General features: G+C 40.1%; 1 protein-coding gene across 1 annotated transcript in view; it reads right to left on the bottom strand.

Annotated features, from left to right (window-relative positions):
- Positions 1 to 1,202: 1,202 nt before the first annotated feature.
- gnptab (N-acetylglucosamine-1-phosphate transferase subunits alpha and beta) overlaps positions 1,203 to 18,222 on the bottom strand; it is a gene marked incomplete in the record, with an annotated part of 21,862 nt that continues 4,842 nt past the window's right edge. Inside the window, 15 exon segments of the mRNA XM_014333981.2 lie at positions 1,203 to 2,632; positions 4,660 to 4,750; positions 6,147 to 6,314; positions 6,446 to 6,544; positions 6,618 to 6,703; positions 6,787 to 6,900; positions 6,996 to 7,215; positions 7,347 to 7,546; positions 7,629 to 8,662; positions 10,366 to 10,581; positions 10,668 to 10,791; positions 10,904 to 11,074; positions 11,190 to 11,369; positions 11,519 to 11,680; positions 18,176 to 18,222. Of these exon segments, the coding sequence (XP_014189467.1) occupies positions 2,561 to 2,632; positions 4,660 to 4,750; positions 6,147 to 6,314; positions 6,446 to 6,544; positions 6,618 to 6,703; positions 6,787 to 6,900; positions 6,996 to 7,215; positions 7,347 to 7,546; positions 7,629 to 8,662; positions 10,366 to 10,581; positions 10,668 to 10,791; positions 10,904 to 11,074; positions 11,190 to 11,369; positions 11,519 to 11,680; positions 18,176 to 18,222 (2,984 nt within the window).

The following is an 18,222-nucleotide window of genomic DNA, read 5'->3' as shown; positions in this document are numbered from 1 at the left end:
TTCTTCTCCCTGAAGGGCTAATGATTTTGTGTGATTGTACAGAATTGAACTGAAGATGCCTTAAATATTTTTGTTGTAATTACTGTTTAACTTGTGAATATTTAAAGCAGCTTTGTACATTTTTTTTTCACTCAGTATCACACCAGATACAGTAATAATAGAACACTATCCTGGAAGTTTTTTTTGTTTGTTTTTTTTAACTATTCACTCATGTTCATTTATGCATAATTATGTATATGTGACCGATTTCTTTTTTTAATTAAGTTTTGTTGGATTATTAGTAATTGTGTAGTGAATCTCAATGAAGGGTTGTAATCAGAATGAAACATCATTCAGGATCATTTGGGTAAAAAGGGACATTTCTGTAGAGCCGGTAAAAGATTTGAGGGCGTGTATTTTTTATTTTATTTTGAAAATTGCCATTGTCGTCCCCTTACATTCTGACACTATACTCCTGTCTCGAGAAGTTTATTTATGGATGGACTTTAGAGCTATGCATTTCAAAGGTACAACCATGGTTCAAAATCACTTTGTTGCACTGTAATGCAGTGAAACACCTTTCTACTAACAGACATGAGTGGAAAAGATTGTAATAAAGAAAATATTTTTCATCCATTTTGATTGTTCCTGTCATTGGTGGAAAAAAGTACTGCAACACTACCTTGTAAAAATACTGCAAAGTGACTCAGGCTTTGAACACAGCATAGTTTTTGGTTTCCCAGATGAGCTGGTCTGATCTAAGGAGGATTTTCTCAAAGCCATCTTGAGTTTCCAGAGAATGGTCAGCAAAAAATAAAACGTATGCCTTGTTGATGTCAGAGAAGAACAGCATGTCCACCCTTCATGACCTCACTGTAGCCATCTTCTGATGACAGCTTCCAGCAGGAATACACATCTCTTAATGTTTAGATTATTTCAAACTGTTTCTTGAACATGACAATAAAAAAAAAAAAAACACCAGCTATCATATCTCAACCAAGTAGTGCACTAAGGGGTTTGGTGGAACGGGAGATTCACATCACAGGTATACAGCCAACAACCATGCCATGTTGAAAGTCCCTTAAACATGCCTGTAAAGGTAAATTTATTGACGTCTGAAATCTGACGAGCCCTGATTATTAGTCTGAGGTGAGGAATTGAGGAATAAAATTGTAGTAAGTGTGGAAAGAGTAATGTGAACAGTACTGACAAAAACACCAAGCTGACCGAACCAAATCACATTTATTTCTGTTAAACCAACGAAACTGGTGCAATTAGAGTAAATTCATCTTCCAAATATGGCTCTCAGCGTCTCATCTGCTGACACACACCCTATGAACCCAGAGCACAGTGGCAAAATGCTGACAGCTGCTAGTGCTCATTTCCATTTTTGTCACTATAATAAGAAACACTATAAAACTGGCGTTCAGAGGAAAACACTTGCGTATCGTTTACATTCTAGAACTCAAATCGGCTGTGTCAGTCACGGGGCTCACTGTCACAACAATACAATCAAAATAAGTTAGAGAACATGCTGAGGTGGTCTGAATTTCAGACAGCAGCGAGCCTGCTGAGTCCCACAGGGACACACGTACAGGCAGCTTTGAAAGCTGTAGTATTACTTCTAATATAGCTCCACCAATCACTTACATTTGTACCACGCAGAGAATTATATTCATATTATCCTGCATCCCATTCATTCTTACTGTAAACCACAAGATTAGAGTAAGATATCATTAGCATTTACAAGAAGACCTTTTAAAATCCCAAAGGGAGATTAACAAAAACATTTAAACAAGCAGGAATGAACAACGAAGGCACTAAAAGTTTTCTTGTTTCAAATATGGCAGACGAAGATATGGCGTCCAACACTTTAATCACCTATTCCTATTTGTCCTATATGTATAAATTTGATCCTCAATCTTTTTAAAATTAGCTATAACATAAACACAAAAGAACTAGAAGTAATGACTGTGTTGATTATCATTTGACTCTATGAGTCTGTCAGCATCCCAGCAACAAAGGCAGCATTCTCAAACACAAACAAAACCCTCCAAAAACTTACAGTGATATAAAACAGATTAAAAAACAGTAAAGAGACTTTTACCACCAGATTTAACTGACTAACCAACCAAACAAACAAACAAAAAAACCTTTAAATTTGTCTCGACAGACACTGACATGCTGATATCAAGTGTTTCCCACTTTAACAGAATACTAATCAGTGGCATGCTGAGGGCAGGACGTGAGGAGGGTGGTGCAGGGTGGAAGGAGTGTTGCTTGTTCGTGGTGTGTAAAAAGTCTCGGGTGCCTCCAGTGGAAGAGAAGAAGATTTATGAGCTCCTCCTGTCTGGCTGCTATTCTCCTCACCGGCCAGCCCTGTCTATCATCTTCTGAAAAATGTTTCATTAACATTTCACACGAGTCTCTCCTCAAATCCACGGTGATGCAATTCTGCGCCGAGGATCTTGGATTGCTTTTTCCAGCTGGCTTGCATCCTTCTCCTGTGCTCACTGTGGAGGTGGAGAGGAGGCGCCGAGGCTGTTGTTCAATAAAATGAAGAGAGGGAAGTCTTCCGCTTTCACACCCGCTCCGGGTTGCTTTCCCGGTTCATCCTGCGTCTGGGGAACAGCTTTCGCTTCAGCAGGATGAGCTGCAGGAACAGGGGAAAGAGGAAATGTCACTACTAAACCTGCAGAACAACTGATTGAATATGAAAGGGGTGGCAATAAAGGTCATTAACTTCCTTCTGTACAGACGAGGACAGAGAGATCTATCTATCCAATCTATAATGCACCTAATTAAATGATCATCAGCAAATGTGAGCACCTCTATAAAAGCAAAGAAAAGGTCAAGGCAGTTTGCAGGTCTGGCAAATTCAGGTGTGAATATATTGCCGCAATCTTCCCAGGAGTGGTTGTCAAAGCAAATTCACTCCAAGATCAGACCATGTGATTCATGGAGAAACTACAAAACCCCCGAAATCTACATCTTAGACTCTACAGGCATCAGTTAGCATGTTAAATGTTAAAGTTCATCACAGCAGAATTAGAAAAACACTGAGTAAGTATGGCTTGTTATTCAGTCTTAAAGAACATGACAGCACAGCTTAGGTTTGCAAAGTCGAACAAACCACAAATTATAGATATTTGGCTATAATGCACAGCACCGTGTCAGGAGAAAACCAAACACAGCACAAACACCTAATGCCAATTGTCAGTACGGTGGCGGAGAGGTAGTCATTTGTGCTCGTTTTGTGACCACAGAACCTGGGCACCTTGGAGGCATAGAGCCAACCATGAACTCTTCTGTATAACAAAGTATTCTAGAGTCAAGTGTGAGGCCTAAAGTTAAAGCTTGGCCCAAACTGCGTCAGGAACAGCAGTAAATCTACAGCACAAAGGCTGAAAAAGGGAAGAATGAACCTCAACCTGGTTTAAATGCTGTGCAGAGACCTTAAGAGAGCTGTGCATGAATTAATGCCAATTCCTCAGCAATATATGTGAGACTGGGAAAGTCATACAGAAAATATCTAGCTCAAGTTATTGCTGCCAAATGCATATCTATTGTATCTAAAATAAGATTTTTCTTTATTAAAAATAGGAAAACACGACTTTTAAATCACGGCACTGGAAATTGCTGTCATTTCATTTTTCACGACTGTCAATAGGATACAGTGTGTGTGTGGTAAAGCAAAGGTTTATAAATCAGAAGGTCGGCAGTTTGACTCCACGTCTCGACCTCCTCATTGGCACCATTTTTCATTTGTTTTTTTAGCAACAGCAAATGGTTATAAGTGACATCAATGTTCTCATGTAACTGTGCCCAGACTGCAAGTATATTTCCCAAAATGTCAAACTATTAATTTCACCAATCAAGGCTTTGATACCAGAGTCCCCTCAGATGTTTGTAACTCAAGAAAGCAAAGATAATCTTAGACATGGAGCAGCCGAGTAAAATCACCTCCCTCTGAGGAGTGAAGACACATTTAATCTCTCCAATCTAAACTCTGACATAAACAGAAGGGCAGCCAGATTCAGATAGTGCCAGAAAGACATCAAAAGTCAGTCTGTGTACAGTGACAACGACACAAGACAAGTGTGACACACTGGTCCCGTGGGTTTCTGTGAAGGAAATTCTCCTAAGGTCACTGCAACTATTAACCTTTCTTTTAGTTCGCTGAGGAGAAACTGGAAACCTCTGGATTAGGAAGGTACCTCAGAACAGTCGACTAGTATATGTTAAACAACTCGCGGCATTTGTTTTAAACCGTTTCCAACACCAAAGAGGAAGAATTTGAAATGTGTCCAATAATATTTTCCTGCGTTTAAAATGATTTTAAGTACTTTCTGTATATTATTACAGCTTGAAATACAACTTTTCTGAAGGTTCAATATATAGCAGGAATTCTCTGATCCCAGTTAACAAAGACAGTTAAGTCTTGCCTTCCATAAAAGGCTGCTGGGGTCTTTCATCTTGATAAAGGCCGGTCACGACATAGCTGGTCATACTAGCTCGACACACGAGATGGACGCTCCTCAGAGAGGAATTTCGGTAGCGAAGGCCGTTATCATAACTCAAGCGTGAATCATGGAAACGGAGAGGTGTGCAAGCAAATTCTGTGTGTATCTTTGTCTGAATGTCTAAATGAGCCGAGCGTGGTTCATGGTTAACACTGACCTGTTCGGCAAAGAAGGATATGACAGTGAAGATGACGAGGGTCACGAGGACACAGTGGGTCCAGAACTTCAACTTGTCCCGATACACCCGCCTGGGAAACAACACATTTCAATCAGTTAACAAAAAACTTCAATCCAACTCCAACAGGTACAGAGGCAGGCGTCAAATGATCGTTCTGCATTAGGTAAACATTTGCAGTGGCAGGTCAGTGGATGATAAGGTGTGATGTAACAAGGAGGAAGCATGCAGTACGCAGAGGACAGCCAGCAATGGAATGACAAGGTGACATCACCCAACACCATCTGCCTGTCAAGCTTACAAACAGACATGGAAAATAGATGTGGAAAGGAAGGGGTGGAGTTGAGAGTCTCAGCCATTTAATGATCTTACAAGTATCTTAAAACTAGCGATTCATCTGAAGCGGCTCGGTCTAATTACAAAGCCTCTATGTGAGGCTTGCATTCCCTTGGTGAAGCGCCCTGAATGCAGGAGCAGGATCCCTGACAAAGAGCCCTGTAACTCTCCAGAGGGATTCCCACTGGTCCAACATGGCAATGCGCTGTCCTGCGTGGTGACAGACACAAATTCATACCTTAGTATGAATGGGGAAAACAGCTCGACTGTGAGGGAAGGAGTCAGAGCTTAAAGTTATATTTGTGTGCATGCCTTAGTTTAAAGCATCTCAGTTCTTGTTGCCAAAAGGTGTTGCCATATTTGACAAAAAAACGACACATTTTCCTGTTATTTATGGATATTTAATAGACAAAGCTTTCAAATATGCCATGTAACAAAAGTGATTAAAAATATTCACTACTGTTCTGGTGACCTACTCCTCGCTGCAGTTGACAAAGCAGACAATTTAAATGTAACCTAAAGGCAGTTCATCCATAAATTTCAATGTTACAGGGGGGATCAGCTTCCACAAATCTGTGTTCACTGAATCAGAGAGATGAAAAATTTGAATTCTTTGATATTTTCAGGAGTCTAAACTAAAGGTTGTTTAGCCCAGCTGCGACCTCTGGGGCTGAAAACTGCAGTTCCTTGCATGACCACTTGATGCTCACTCCAAAAGTGAGTCCACCTCCACACTTAAAATGCCAAACTAGCAAAAATAAGCTTGTTTACAGCCTGATACATAAAATTATTCTGGTCCTCTTTAGACCAACTTTACAGACGCAAATTTCTAAATAACTCGCGCTTTTAATTAAGGCTTAGAAGTAATCCATGACAAAGGCAGAGGTAAGGCAGAGGCTGGATATGTGCTGTAACAGGTGGCTAGAAGTTGCTAAATGTTTGTGAGACATTTCTGCTAATTCAAACCACTGAACTGAATCTCTTGGTTCGGTTTCTGCTTGATCGGTGCATATTCCTGTGTAACTCTATCGACAGATCTCTAACAACTTAAACTCTGATATTATTTTATTTAGAAGTTAGCACTTATTAGATGGCAGTTAATGGATATAACTTGCTAAAAATGCTAAACATACCATTCCTGGAGTTCTTCCATATGCAGGAACCTGTTGCGGTACTCTCTGGGCAGTTCAAACTGGGACGGCAGCGGGAACATTGATTCGTAGAAATCTCTCAGCACAGCTTTCACTGTGGCAGCGTCCTTATGACTGTGGTCGATGTTATCATTCAGACAGATGAACTTCCTTTTGGTGAAATTAAAGAAAATAACACAGTTCAACAACAAGGATGGCAGAGATGTAAACTTTGATTGCACCGCATTAAGGTAAAACAATGAAAAAGCATCTGCTTCTAAGGAATATAAAGTTCTCCTCACCTGGGATTTTTCCTAATGTCATCTAACTGGCCGACCACGTGGGACACATTGGTCCGCACCATCTTGAAAGCTATCTCCTCCTCCCCCATGATCTCAAACCTGTCCATCAAAAGCGCTCTGTCAGCTTAGTATACACAACTACTCGTACACATTGAAATAAATTAAATCTCACTTGTATTTATTCTGGTCTCTGAAGGCTTTGTGAATACGTTCTGCGATTGGCTTGCAGTGGAGGATGAGGCCTTTTGTGACAGGAGGCTGCAGATTAGGAAAACAGAAAATCAGCCAAATAATTCAACACTGAATAAATATTACCTTGTCAAGCCAGCTGTACATCTCACCATGCTAGGATCATAGTAGGCTTCTTGAGTGGGGTTGACCAGGTGAAGCTGGGTCAGGTTAGTTGGGAGTGTCTTAGAGCAGTTTATCAGCATCTGCTCCAAACCTGTCAGGTCCTAAAAACGGCACGAAGAATAAAAACAAAACTCAAAACTGGAACTGTTGGAAACTGTTTACTGACATGTACGCTGGGAAAGATGCTTTGACTAACTTGGAGGCTTAGTGGAAGCTCGTGGATCCTTGTAGCGAGAGTTCGAATCTCACGATCAGACAAGATACCCGAATGATCGGTGTCGATGTCATCAAACACTTCGGACACGTTGAGCTGATCCTGAGCGCTCATCAGGAAGTAAAAGTATGAAAAGGCAAACTGCATGTCCTCAGAGTGACGAACACGGTGGCCCGATGTTTTGTCAAACTCTTGCGGGAATCTGAAGAAGACCAAGCAGAGTGGTTGATATAAATAATGACTGTTTAGAAACAGATGAGCTGTTTCTAAGCATGTATAGAAATAGAAATATATTTATATAAATCTGATTTGATAAGACACAATATCACTTACGTGTCCTGCAGCTCCTGCATGATGAGACGATCGATCATGTGCGGCATGTGTGCGGGGACTTTGCGAGACGTGAAGCCAAACTGGCCGTTGAGCAGCTTGTTGACGTAGCGCAACGAGTCAGCAAAAGTGTCCTGAAGCTTTCGCCTGGTAGCGGTGCCATCGGTCTCATACGCCATTTCGCTCTCAAGACGCTCCTCTTCCTGTGGAGTAAACACAAATTTATTTATTTTTTAATCAAGTTTTTTGAGTGGAGCTTTAAATTGAAGACAGGGATGTACAAACCTCAAGTAAAGCTTGGAAATACTTTCTCCTCTCCCACGGCAGGAAGCCTCGGTCTGAGGAGATGAAGTGCTGGAGCCTTCTCCCCACTGCAGCAGCATTATCCGGCTCAGCCTGACTCTCCGCACTTTTTTGGAGGGAAAGTCTGTTTAAAAGCTTTGATGTCAGGGGCCTCTCAATCGCAGTTTTCAGAGAGAAAGGTCTTTCAGTTATCAAATCTTTCAGAAGTTTATCATCAATGTGGACTGGTACGAGAGGAGTAACGGGTTTGTCTTTCACGGCAACATCTTTCTTAGACATTTCTTCTTTATTTCCAGTTTCATCTTTTCCTTTCAAATCCTCTCCGTCCAAGTCTTTATAGGACTTCTTCTGGACTCTGCTCGCATCATCTTTGCCTAGCTGTGAATCAGGGATCAAATGCTTTTCCGCCAGGTTCTTGTAAGGCTTTAAAAGTTCAGCTTTTGTGAGATTGTAACCCTTCATAGTAATGTCACCGATCAGAAGCTTTTCCTCCAGCTTTTGAAGCTCTTTGCGCACAGCAGCTGGTAAAAGTGACACATTTAAAGAAGGAATCTCTATGATAGTCTGAGGATCTCCAGGCCGCCCTTTCTTGAGCTTAGGCCCTCGTTTGTTTTCAGGAATATCAGAGAAAGGGAACACTGGGTCCGGGGTCGGAGTCGCGTTCGGTTCTTTTCCTGCATCTTTGCTTGAAGTCGGGGACGCGTTAGTTTGAGAAACCTCACGGGTGTCGACAGCCACACTGAAGCTCATGGCAAACTCTGTGTCGTCGTCTCTCTGAAAAGTGAGGTTGTAGTGGATCTGGGTCGCGTTGTAACCAGGGTGGAGCAGCAGGTGAATGGTCTTCCACTTGTTTGCGACAGAGGTGTGACGCACCACGGGGTTCTCGCTGATGTGGGCTTCGGAGACTCTGCGAGCGAGTTTCTCAAAGCTGAAATACGGCCTGACTTCACCCACAGGGAGCGTGTAGTGGCTCTGGTTCCTCAGTAGGGTCACATGATGCAGCTCGTTAAAGTGTTCTAAAAAAGAAAAGAGTTCTTTCAAAACGTTCTCACTTCCCCAAAGGACACACTTCGAATGTCTTTTTCCCCCCTACGACAAAAGAATATGTTTAGGGTGCTAGTAGCAACAAAAATGTTCACTTTAAATAAAAACATAAACTTGTTTATTGTTCATACGCAAATTACACTGCACATTTAGACTGTGTATTCAAGAACTATGGTGTCAGAACATAAAAACAAGTCAATCCTTATAAGTTCTTATAAGATACTTAGTAATATTATTAATACATGTTTGGCTACAGTATCGTCTGTGCTGCAAAGCTTTTATAAAGAGTTGTGGGTGCATATATGCAAAAGGGTGCTTGCTAGGCAACATAATGACGTTACAATATATAATGTATAGTTTAGCTTTCATTTCATGTTATAGCTGCAAAAAGTCAAAAACCAAGTCATTTCAGCCTGTTGTTAGGTGGGTGGAGGGCAATATGATAACACTGTGGTGTCTGATACAGATCAGAACATTCAGGGGCCTACGATGCACCTTTGTGCCAAGTTTGGTTGTTCATCTCCTAAAGGTCTAGGAGGAGTTGGTGGACAAAGAGACAAACACGCAGACAGATTGATATATTGATATATTGTGTGGCTATACTGATAAGACAGAGACACCAATCTGAGCAGTAAGAAGAAGTGAGTGAAAAGTGGCATAATCCTAGATATGTTACCGTGAAGGAGCATTTCTGTCACCTGATTATCGACCTGCCGGCTGTTGGAATGCGTCCATATTACTCACTGAGGAAATTCATCAATACTGTTCCTGACTGATTCACCACACTGCTCGGCTTCCTCTGTCAGGATCCTGACCAGCCTCTGCACCATTTGCTGGACATGCAGTTAAACACACTGTATAACATCTCTTACAGCTTTGCTGTTTACGGAAAGATTCGCACAGTCTTTGCTAGTTCATGTCACAATACATACGTTCATTCTACATTTCAGCTCCTGATTGCATCTCATTTAAAATGTAATTAACTGAAAAACGTCTTCACTTTTATTAAAAAAAATATTTTCTACATTCTCTATTTAGCTGTGCTCATAGTTTCTAAGCTACTGTATATTCATGTCATTTTTGGGGCTTTAATTGCAGTAATTTTTTAATTTTGGGGATGGTTTTTATTATGTATTTTTTTGTTATCTTCATTTATCCATGTTGCATATGACAATTTTTACAATTTTGACAATATGGCTGTTCCAAGTATAACAAAGTCTTTTGTTTTTAGTGTAGACTACTGCTTTTACTTTATTCTTTGTGCTGCATCTGCAACAGAGTAATTTAAATTCTGGTATCAATAAAATAAACAAGTATGTATATGAGTAACTAAATAAATAATAAAATGAGAAAGTAACTAAGTGAGTAGATTAATAAAATAAATATTTTATTCTTTAAAACATAATTTACCATAGTCTGCTATTTTACCTATTATGATTTAAAAATGTTTATGTTTTTAAAGGATTTTTGTCAGCATATTTTATTACATATTATTAGCAGTTATATTTGTACATATTACCAATTTATTAATCCTTTTGCAGGTATTGAACCTAAAATAATACAACAGAAAGACCTGATTACCATTGAGGGTTATATTATAAAATAGTGAAAACCAAAATAAAACACCAAAAAACAAACAAAACAAACACTATTACATGTATTGCTTTAAACATACCTTGGCCACAGTCTCCCACATCGAAGCCACAGGAAAGTACATTACAGGCCTGGTCACAGAACTTGTCAGCCAGCCAGGAGTTGGCACAGCCTTGATTGCAGTAGGATGTCCCCGCTATGCCTCCTAGACCACCTGCAAACTGCCACACCTGTCCCCCGGCCCCTCCAGCCCCACCGGGACCGACCCCACCAGGGAATCGACTGCTCCCTGCTGCACCTTTTAGAGAAGGATTAAAAAATTTAATATACACAGCACAAACATGCCCATTTACAAAAAAGACGCAACGGTATTGATATCTTTACCCAGGCAGTCTCCTCCATCCCAGTCACAAGCTGAGTTGTTGCAGGCCTTGTCACAGTACCCATCTTTGATCCAGGATCCTGGGCAGCCTTCTGCACAGTTAGGAACCGGCCAGGTGAGGTATACCTGCAGGGAATTGAGCAAAATAAAGCCAGTTTTCAGTATTTAAAAAAATGAAACTGTGGCTCATATTTCAGGGCAAACTTCACTGTGAGCACTTTTCATGTTGTGTTCGCACCTTCTGTCCTTTTGAGTGGCTGTAGAAGTCATCAGGCCACACATCTTTGCCAAACATCACATCATCATTGAGGTAAATAAATTTCTGGGAGAGCCCAGGAATACGATGGATGTGGGTCTCTATAGCAGGTGAGCTGAAAGTGGGAAGGTGGCTGTGGTTCGAGAAGATATCCTGGAAATCCAAAAGGAGCAATTAGCTAATTTACACAATAAACTATGAATAAAAGCAAAGCTTCTGTATTCCAGCCGGACCTTTATTGTTGTAGAAGTTGAGGCTCAAGTTTTACCTGATGTGTAATAACTGAAACTCTGGGGTTATCCAAGTTGAGCCAGGAGGGAATTTGCCCATTGGTGACGATGAAGATGTGTCGCACCCAGGGGGCGTGTCTCTCAATAGAGCGCAGCGAATAACGAAGCTCCTCGTTGTCCTCGAATCGACTGGCTGATACATCTTCATCCTGTTTAGACTGGAGGGCAAACACACAACACTTCTTTCTTAACATCTTATATATCTTATATATAGTGCCTACTGCACACATCTTGCAATACTGCGTAAAAAAAAAAATAAATAAACCAAATGCCAATTATTAAAGGATTAAAAAAAAGAAGACTCTACCTGTGAAATAGCAGTGAGGTCCCAGAACAAGTATGCAGGACTGATGGTTAACTCTTTCCCATCCAGTGTCAGGTTCTTCTTGGCCTGCTGAGTCAAATCAGTGAAATCCTGTTGCGTGTTGAGGTGGAGCAGGGCGATGCTGGCTTCTGAGTACAACTCAAACTGAGGGACAAATAAACGCATTTCAATTACAGTGTTAATTGCTTGGAAGAATAGTCCAGTGGTTTGCAGTAGCATTTTAATAAGTTACTTGACCTGGTAAAAATAAATGAAGCAGAGGATAAAGGATAAAGATATACTAATGTTTAGGCTCTACTTTTGATCCTGCAATTCACACAATACCTTTTAATGTTGTTCTGTCTTACGGCCACCAGGGGGCTACATTTTTTGGTGTTTAAATACAAATCTGCAGTCACATTTGGTACACATTGTCTATCAACTTTGTCATTTCTGACTATTCAAATGTCACTTATCAAGTTGGTTGAAATTACACTTTTGGACTAAAAACCTGTTTATCATCTTCAGCTGTAGCTTCTGTTTAGTGCTAAGCATGCTAAACCTACAGATTTAGAGCACTAAAGACAGCTGTTAATGGTGGTAAACTTTCATAAAATATTACTCAGTGGACTGAAGCTGCAATTCACAGAGCTGTTGACATGTTTATAGGCTTATTATTATTTTATTAATCCACAAAAAGTAAAAACAAGCCTTTTACATAAGGCTTAATTCTCCTTCTAAAACCTAAAAGCACTAAACCTCTAGTTGGACAGAGTAACCAACTTAAAAAGGTTCCCCGGTAAAGCCGAAAAGCAAAACTCTCCATATGCAACAGTGAGAAAGATTTCAATTTAAAGCAGCTTATAGCAGAAACTAGTAGAGGGAAAATTCTGAAAGACGGCGATAAATGAGGCTGACAAAAATGACTGGAAAAAACAGTTGACTAAGTCTTTCCATGGAGACAAAAGCAGTTCCTCAAAAGGTTAGGCAAGCAGTAGTTACAGTTAAAGTTAGCTGATAGAGAGATAAGCTAGTCACAGTAAAGGTCCTCTGAAGTCATAGATACACGTGCGTGCATGCGTGCGTGCGTGCGTGCAAAGAGGTGAGAGTTCGGAAAGTTCTGTGATGTCATCTTCTCCAGCAGGGTCACATGAATATGACTCTGTCTGATCTCAGAGGAGTTATGTGTGGCATCAAAGCCCTCTGTGTGTGTGTGTGTGTGTGTGTGTGTGTGTGTGTGTGTGTGTGTGTGTGTGTGTGTGTGTGAGCCCCCAGCCTTGGATATTAAAAACCTTTTGTCTACTCTCTCAAACATTAAAAACCGCCTCCACAACATGAACAGCAAAAAACTTTCAGCTGCTTCATTTTTTTTTTTTAAGTAAAATATTGCACCTTTTTCACTCTGCATCATTTTCTGACCACTTTAGCCATTAAAGAACAAAATTCTTAATCCTTTAACACTTTTTAGTCATTTTTACCACTGTATATGTTTGCTTAAAATAAACAAACTGTGAGCAATAAATTCTCAATATTCCTGTATTCAACAAAAATCATACAAATGAAAACTTTCTTATGCAAATAAAGAGTTTATTTCTTATTTTTTTGAATTTGTCTGTTTTTTTAAATACTTTGAATTTTTAAGTTTTCTTCATGGCACAGGCATTACAGGGTAAGGATGTTTATATACAAATAAACTCCATATAAAAATACTGTAAAAAACTTGAGATATAAATATGCAATGCTTAATAAATTTATTAGACCAAGATACAGTGGAAGCTTTATGCGACAGCTTCCCTAAGATTAACAGTGCTGATATTTACCAAAATGTTTCTTTTATGGTTCTGCACTGATAAATCCACCAGTGTCCACAAGTACTTTACTCTAAAACTGTTTGAGTATTTACTTGCATTCCTGAACAAAAACCATTTGTTTTAGGGTTTAAATGTTATGTTTGGTTAATTTCTGACTTTTTAGAGAAGTCCAGTGTGCCAGGTCAAACTTATTAAGTTTTCTTATTTATCTAATAAATAACAACACTTTTTTTGTCTTACACAAGAAAATACAAATATTTTGGATATTTGTATTTTCTTGTGTTTCTGAAAGGTGAGCTAATAAATTCTTTAAGCACTGTATAATAGTCAAAATGAGCTGCAATAGTAAAATATTGCTAGCAGCAAGTAATCGAGTATTTTACTTTACAGGAAAAACTTCTTGAGTCGCTTCACACGAGATCGTGTTCTGCCTCCACTCGTCCACTTTTTTTCCTCTGCTCCTGTTTTTAGGTGAGGCGGATTAGCTGGGACTTATAAACCCAGCGGGACGCAGCCCGGAGACAACAAGGCACAGATCAGGTTGCACTCTTTATAGTCATGATAATGCACTGGCACATACACACAAAGCAGAGGTGTGTGGCAGCTTTACACAGACGCACGCTTTCCAAAGAAGTGTAAATTTATACCCACAAACCTTTTTATCTAATGCATCATAATCAATATAAAAAACAACCAAACTTTGGTAATTTGACCTATAGATACTTGTCATAAGAACATTTTGTACATTCATTTTTAATTTAAGTAAATTATGAACAACAATATTTGGTTATGAGGACATTTGGTTTAAGGACTGCTGGAAATCTTCATATTTTTTCATTTCATTGTATCTGTCAATAAAGCTGAAAAACAAAAACTAATGTAAGCAAACACAAAACATATTACATCATAATCCTTCTTTAACATCAGTTCAGTGATTTAATGATTTCTTGTGCTACTGTTACTGGGTTTCAGGATTAAGCGCTATCCCATACAGTAACTGCTTCGTCTTGCTTTAACATTTCTCATCATAAACAGTCGAGCTATGTTCAGCAGCGTCCGCTTACAGCAGCATGCTTGACACATGAAACCAAACTGGTTCCACAGCTAACAACGGCTAACCCAGAGGTGGACAAATCCTCAATTTTCTTGTCATTGCATGCGACCACTTCCTGTCTTAATTTTGGGAGAACACAGACTGTCCAAAAAAAAAAAAAAAAGGCACTAAATATATGGATAGGTTTCCTTGTTTTGAAGTAGAGGGGGAATGGTTGTCGTGAAATGTAATTTTGAATCACCAAACAGTCCGGATTTCATCAGCTCATCTGCTTCAGGCGGCTGCGCGAGTTATTCCACACCACAGTATTAACATGTCCCGTGTGTATTATACTCTCAACACATAATAAACCCTCATCACTGTGGGCCGTGTGTCACTGCAGGGACTGTGGACAATGTAATTAGTCTAGAAAAATAAGTTGACAATGTGGATAAAGTAATTAACCCAGTGCCGAGTGATCTTTTCAAGCAGATGGACTGGGATGTTGCAGCAGCATGCAGCTCGATCTGCATCGTCCTTCTCTTTGTGGGTCACTGAAGCACACAAGTATGAGCCTGCTTCTGCCGGAGGTTTCTTCCTTTTAAAAGGGAGTTTTTCCTTCCCACTCTCGCCAAGTGCTTCCTTAAAGGAGGTTGTTTCATTGTTGGGGTTTGTTCTATATTATTGTAGGGTCTCAATCTTACAAGATAAAGCGCCATGAGGCAGCTGTTTTTGTGATTTGTTATAGAAATACCAGTTAGCATCTATCTGCCAGTCGCTGTGTCAAGAATCTATACCAGGGGTCCCCAATCCCAGTCCACGAGGGCCGGTGTCCCTACAGGTTTTAGATCTCACCCTGGGTCAACACACCTGAATCACATGATTAGTTCATTACCAGGCAACTGGAGAACTTCAAGACATGTTGAGAAGGTAATTTATCCATTTAAATCAGCTGTGATGGATCAAGGACACATCTAAGACCTGCAGGGACACCAGCCCTGTGGACTGGGATTGGGGACCCCTGATCTATACAGTCCTTGCTGAAGGGTTGCTAGCATTCAACCCATATCACAATCAGTCTTAGCTCTAAAAGATGACCGCTACATTGGCATCGCAATTTCAGTCCACAAACCTGTGACAACTGTGATTCAAACTGAATAAGACCCAAGACAGACAGGCCTAGAGACTGATCTGCAACCATCTGGCAACCACTGATTATTAGGGGAAAATTTGTATTTTGCAAGTGTCTATGAGTGATTGTTGGAGACTGACAACAGTTGCTGGGAAAAACATTGGTTACACCAGGTCTACAGACTGGGCACATTGTAACCAGCTGTCGTCAAGGAAAACTACGCTGTCATTGTATCGGTCACTAGCATATTTCTGTTGTCGTAGTTTGAATTGAAGTGATGGACTTAGTCTACAAACACTGTCCAAGATTTAGGAAACCTGTGAAAAATGTGACATCCCTTTGCTTTCAAAGTAAAAGGATCACCTTTGAAAATATGTTGGCTACAGTTCTGAGGCACAACTTTTACTTTGAAATTTTCTATAGCTCAAGTTCTGGGTTCTGGATTCTTTCTGCCAATGAAACAAGGAAGTTGTGAAAACTGATTTAGCCTGAGTGACCGAAGGCATTTCTCTGTGTTTAGAGTTGTTTAAATCCTAGTCAGACTGCTTCGTAATAAAAGCAAACACAGCTCAAACTTTCTATCACATTCAGATGACAGTTGGCTGATATATTATACATCTGTATATTAATTTCATATGTATTTAACCAGGAAAAAAAATTATCCATCAAGATCATAAAATCTCTTTTACAAGGATGTCCTGACCAAGCACGTACAAACGGTTTACTTTGTCTTAGAAATTCAACATTTTTGTGACTGTCTTATTTGCTCTGTATTTCTGTGAACATACTGTATGTAACCTCACTTCATGGAGCAGACAGCACACCACGTGGACAATCACACGCTTCTTAAACAGATCAAAACGCACGCTAATACAATCACATCAGCAGACTTGTACACAAACACAGTGGGCAGGACCTGACAGGCAACAGCACAGGCAGATGATCGGGGCTGTGGTCCAGCTTTCATCACTATAGTCGTCGGTCTAACACCAGCTATAAATACCAGCCACCCCTCAGCGCTCAGCCGCTCCCTCCACACTATGCACATCATCCCTCTTTCACAGAACCGGCCAAGAAGCACCCGGAAATATGCTGAAATCCAAACTGAGCATTGTGTGGTGGCCTGTGTACCTAGAATCCCTCCACCACTAAACACCAATCACACACACACTATTTCCATCATCTTTCCTGTGTGGTTGAGATGCAAGGATGTGTTTAAGAGTGCAGATGAGGTCAGAAAAATCCTGGTGACCTTTTGGCCTGCTGGCTGGCAATGCGCCACTGAAAACAGTTGCTCTAATGTTAACCCCTGCATGGACAGCTAAGGTTACAGCCTGAATACCACTAGTTATTATCACATGACCTGCCAGGCAAGACAGTGGCAGACTTGGAGACGAATGGAAGGAATGACGGGACAGCTGGGTTGGATAATGATGAGTTAGATTAAATGCAGTTAACCTACATGTTATAGCTCATTATTAGTGTAGTCCTTATCAGGTACCTGTCTAATACCAGGTGGGACCCACTTTTGCCATAAGAACTGTCAAACTGTCATGACACAGATTCAACAGAGTCCTGGAAACATTGCTCAGAGATTTTGGTGCATATTGGCACGATACTATCAAACAGCAGATTTATCGGCTGCACATCTGTAATCATGTCCCGTTCTACCACATCTCAAAGGTGCTTATATGAGTACAGTGAGCATACTGTCACATTCAAGAAACCAGTTTGGGATGATTTGAGCTTTGTGATCATCAGAAGATGGGTACCCTGTTGTGAAATTGTGAAATATATTAATATAAAAATAGTTCATTTAATTTATTTAACTGCTTCAATTAAAAATACTAATTTCTATACTAAGGATTTTTGGAAGTTATCGGTTTGCTTTAATGTCCTCTGACACTGTAAGACTTTCTGATAACACATTTGTTTTGAATTCTTATTAAAAACAAAGGCAGTTATGAAAGACCTTATCTAATGCATCACCCATTAGTGCTCATCAGCCACATGAGGGCATTATCAGAAGACTCAGGCCTGTCCTGCAGCCTGTCGGCTGGAGCTACAGGGTCACTCAGCCCTGGCCTGGTTTGTTTTCCTTGGTTATTTCTGAGTAATCCCAACCTGTTAGTGGCATTCCTCCGTCTCAAAATATAAAGCAGAGTTCTGATTAGAGAAAATTATTAGATACACAAGCACAACACTGAGCTAAACAGAGGCCCTTTATCCACAACACAACATCACCGATTAAAATAGAGAAACGCAGGTTTAGCAGGAAGGTGCAAACTCCTCTTCGAGGAGGATTTGACTTCTGCGATTAGACTATTCTTAGAATTTGGTGCTATGCTTTAAAAAAAAGATCAGAGAGTATCTTATAGTTCTCTACTCTGGTGTAATTGAGATGGTGATATACAAACATCCTTTAGCATCACTCTGATGTCACTATTTCACATAAGGGATAAGATGAAGAAGAATTAATGCAAGGAACTGGGAGGAAATAATACAGCGTTTGAAAGTAGGAAATACAATTACATAAAGTGACAGCGTCTGCTGCACGTTCACCAAAGTGCAACTCTGCCATCTGCTGTTTTAAAACCAACGTTAAAACATCCTTATTTTCATGCTCTAGCAAGGTGGTGTAGAAGATTTTTTATTTAATGAGTAGAAGGAATGACTTTTGGTACCTGTTTGATTTTGCTGGTTATGACAGATGGAAGTTTGGCTCGCAACC

Source organism: Haplochromis burtoni, unplaced genomic scaffold, assembly GCF_018398535.1.
Source record: "Haplochromis burtoni strain Fernald_Lab_line unplaced genomic scaffold, NCSU_Asbu1 Contig_49, whole genome shotgun sequence".
In the NCBI taxonomy this organism is placed as follows: domain Eukaryota; kingdom Metazoa; phylum Chordata; class Actinopteri; order Cichliformes; family Cichlidae; genus Haplochromis; species Haplochromis burtoni.
Note: the sequence above shows the minus strand (reverse complement) of the source record. Positions and strands in the feature narration are given on the sequence as shown.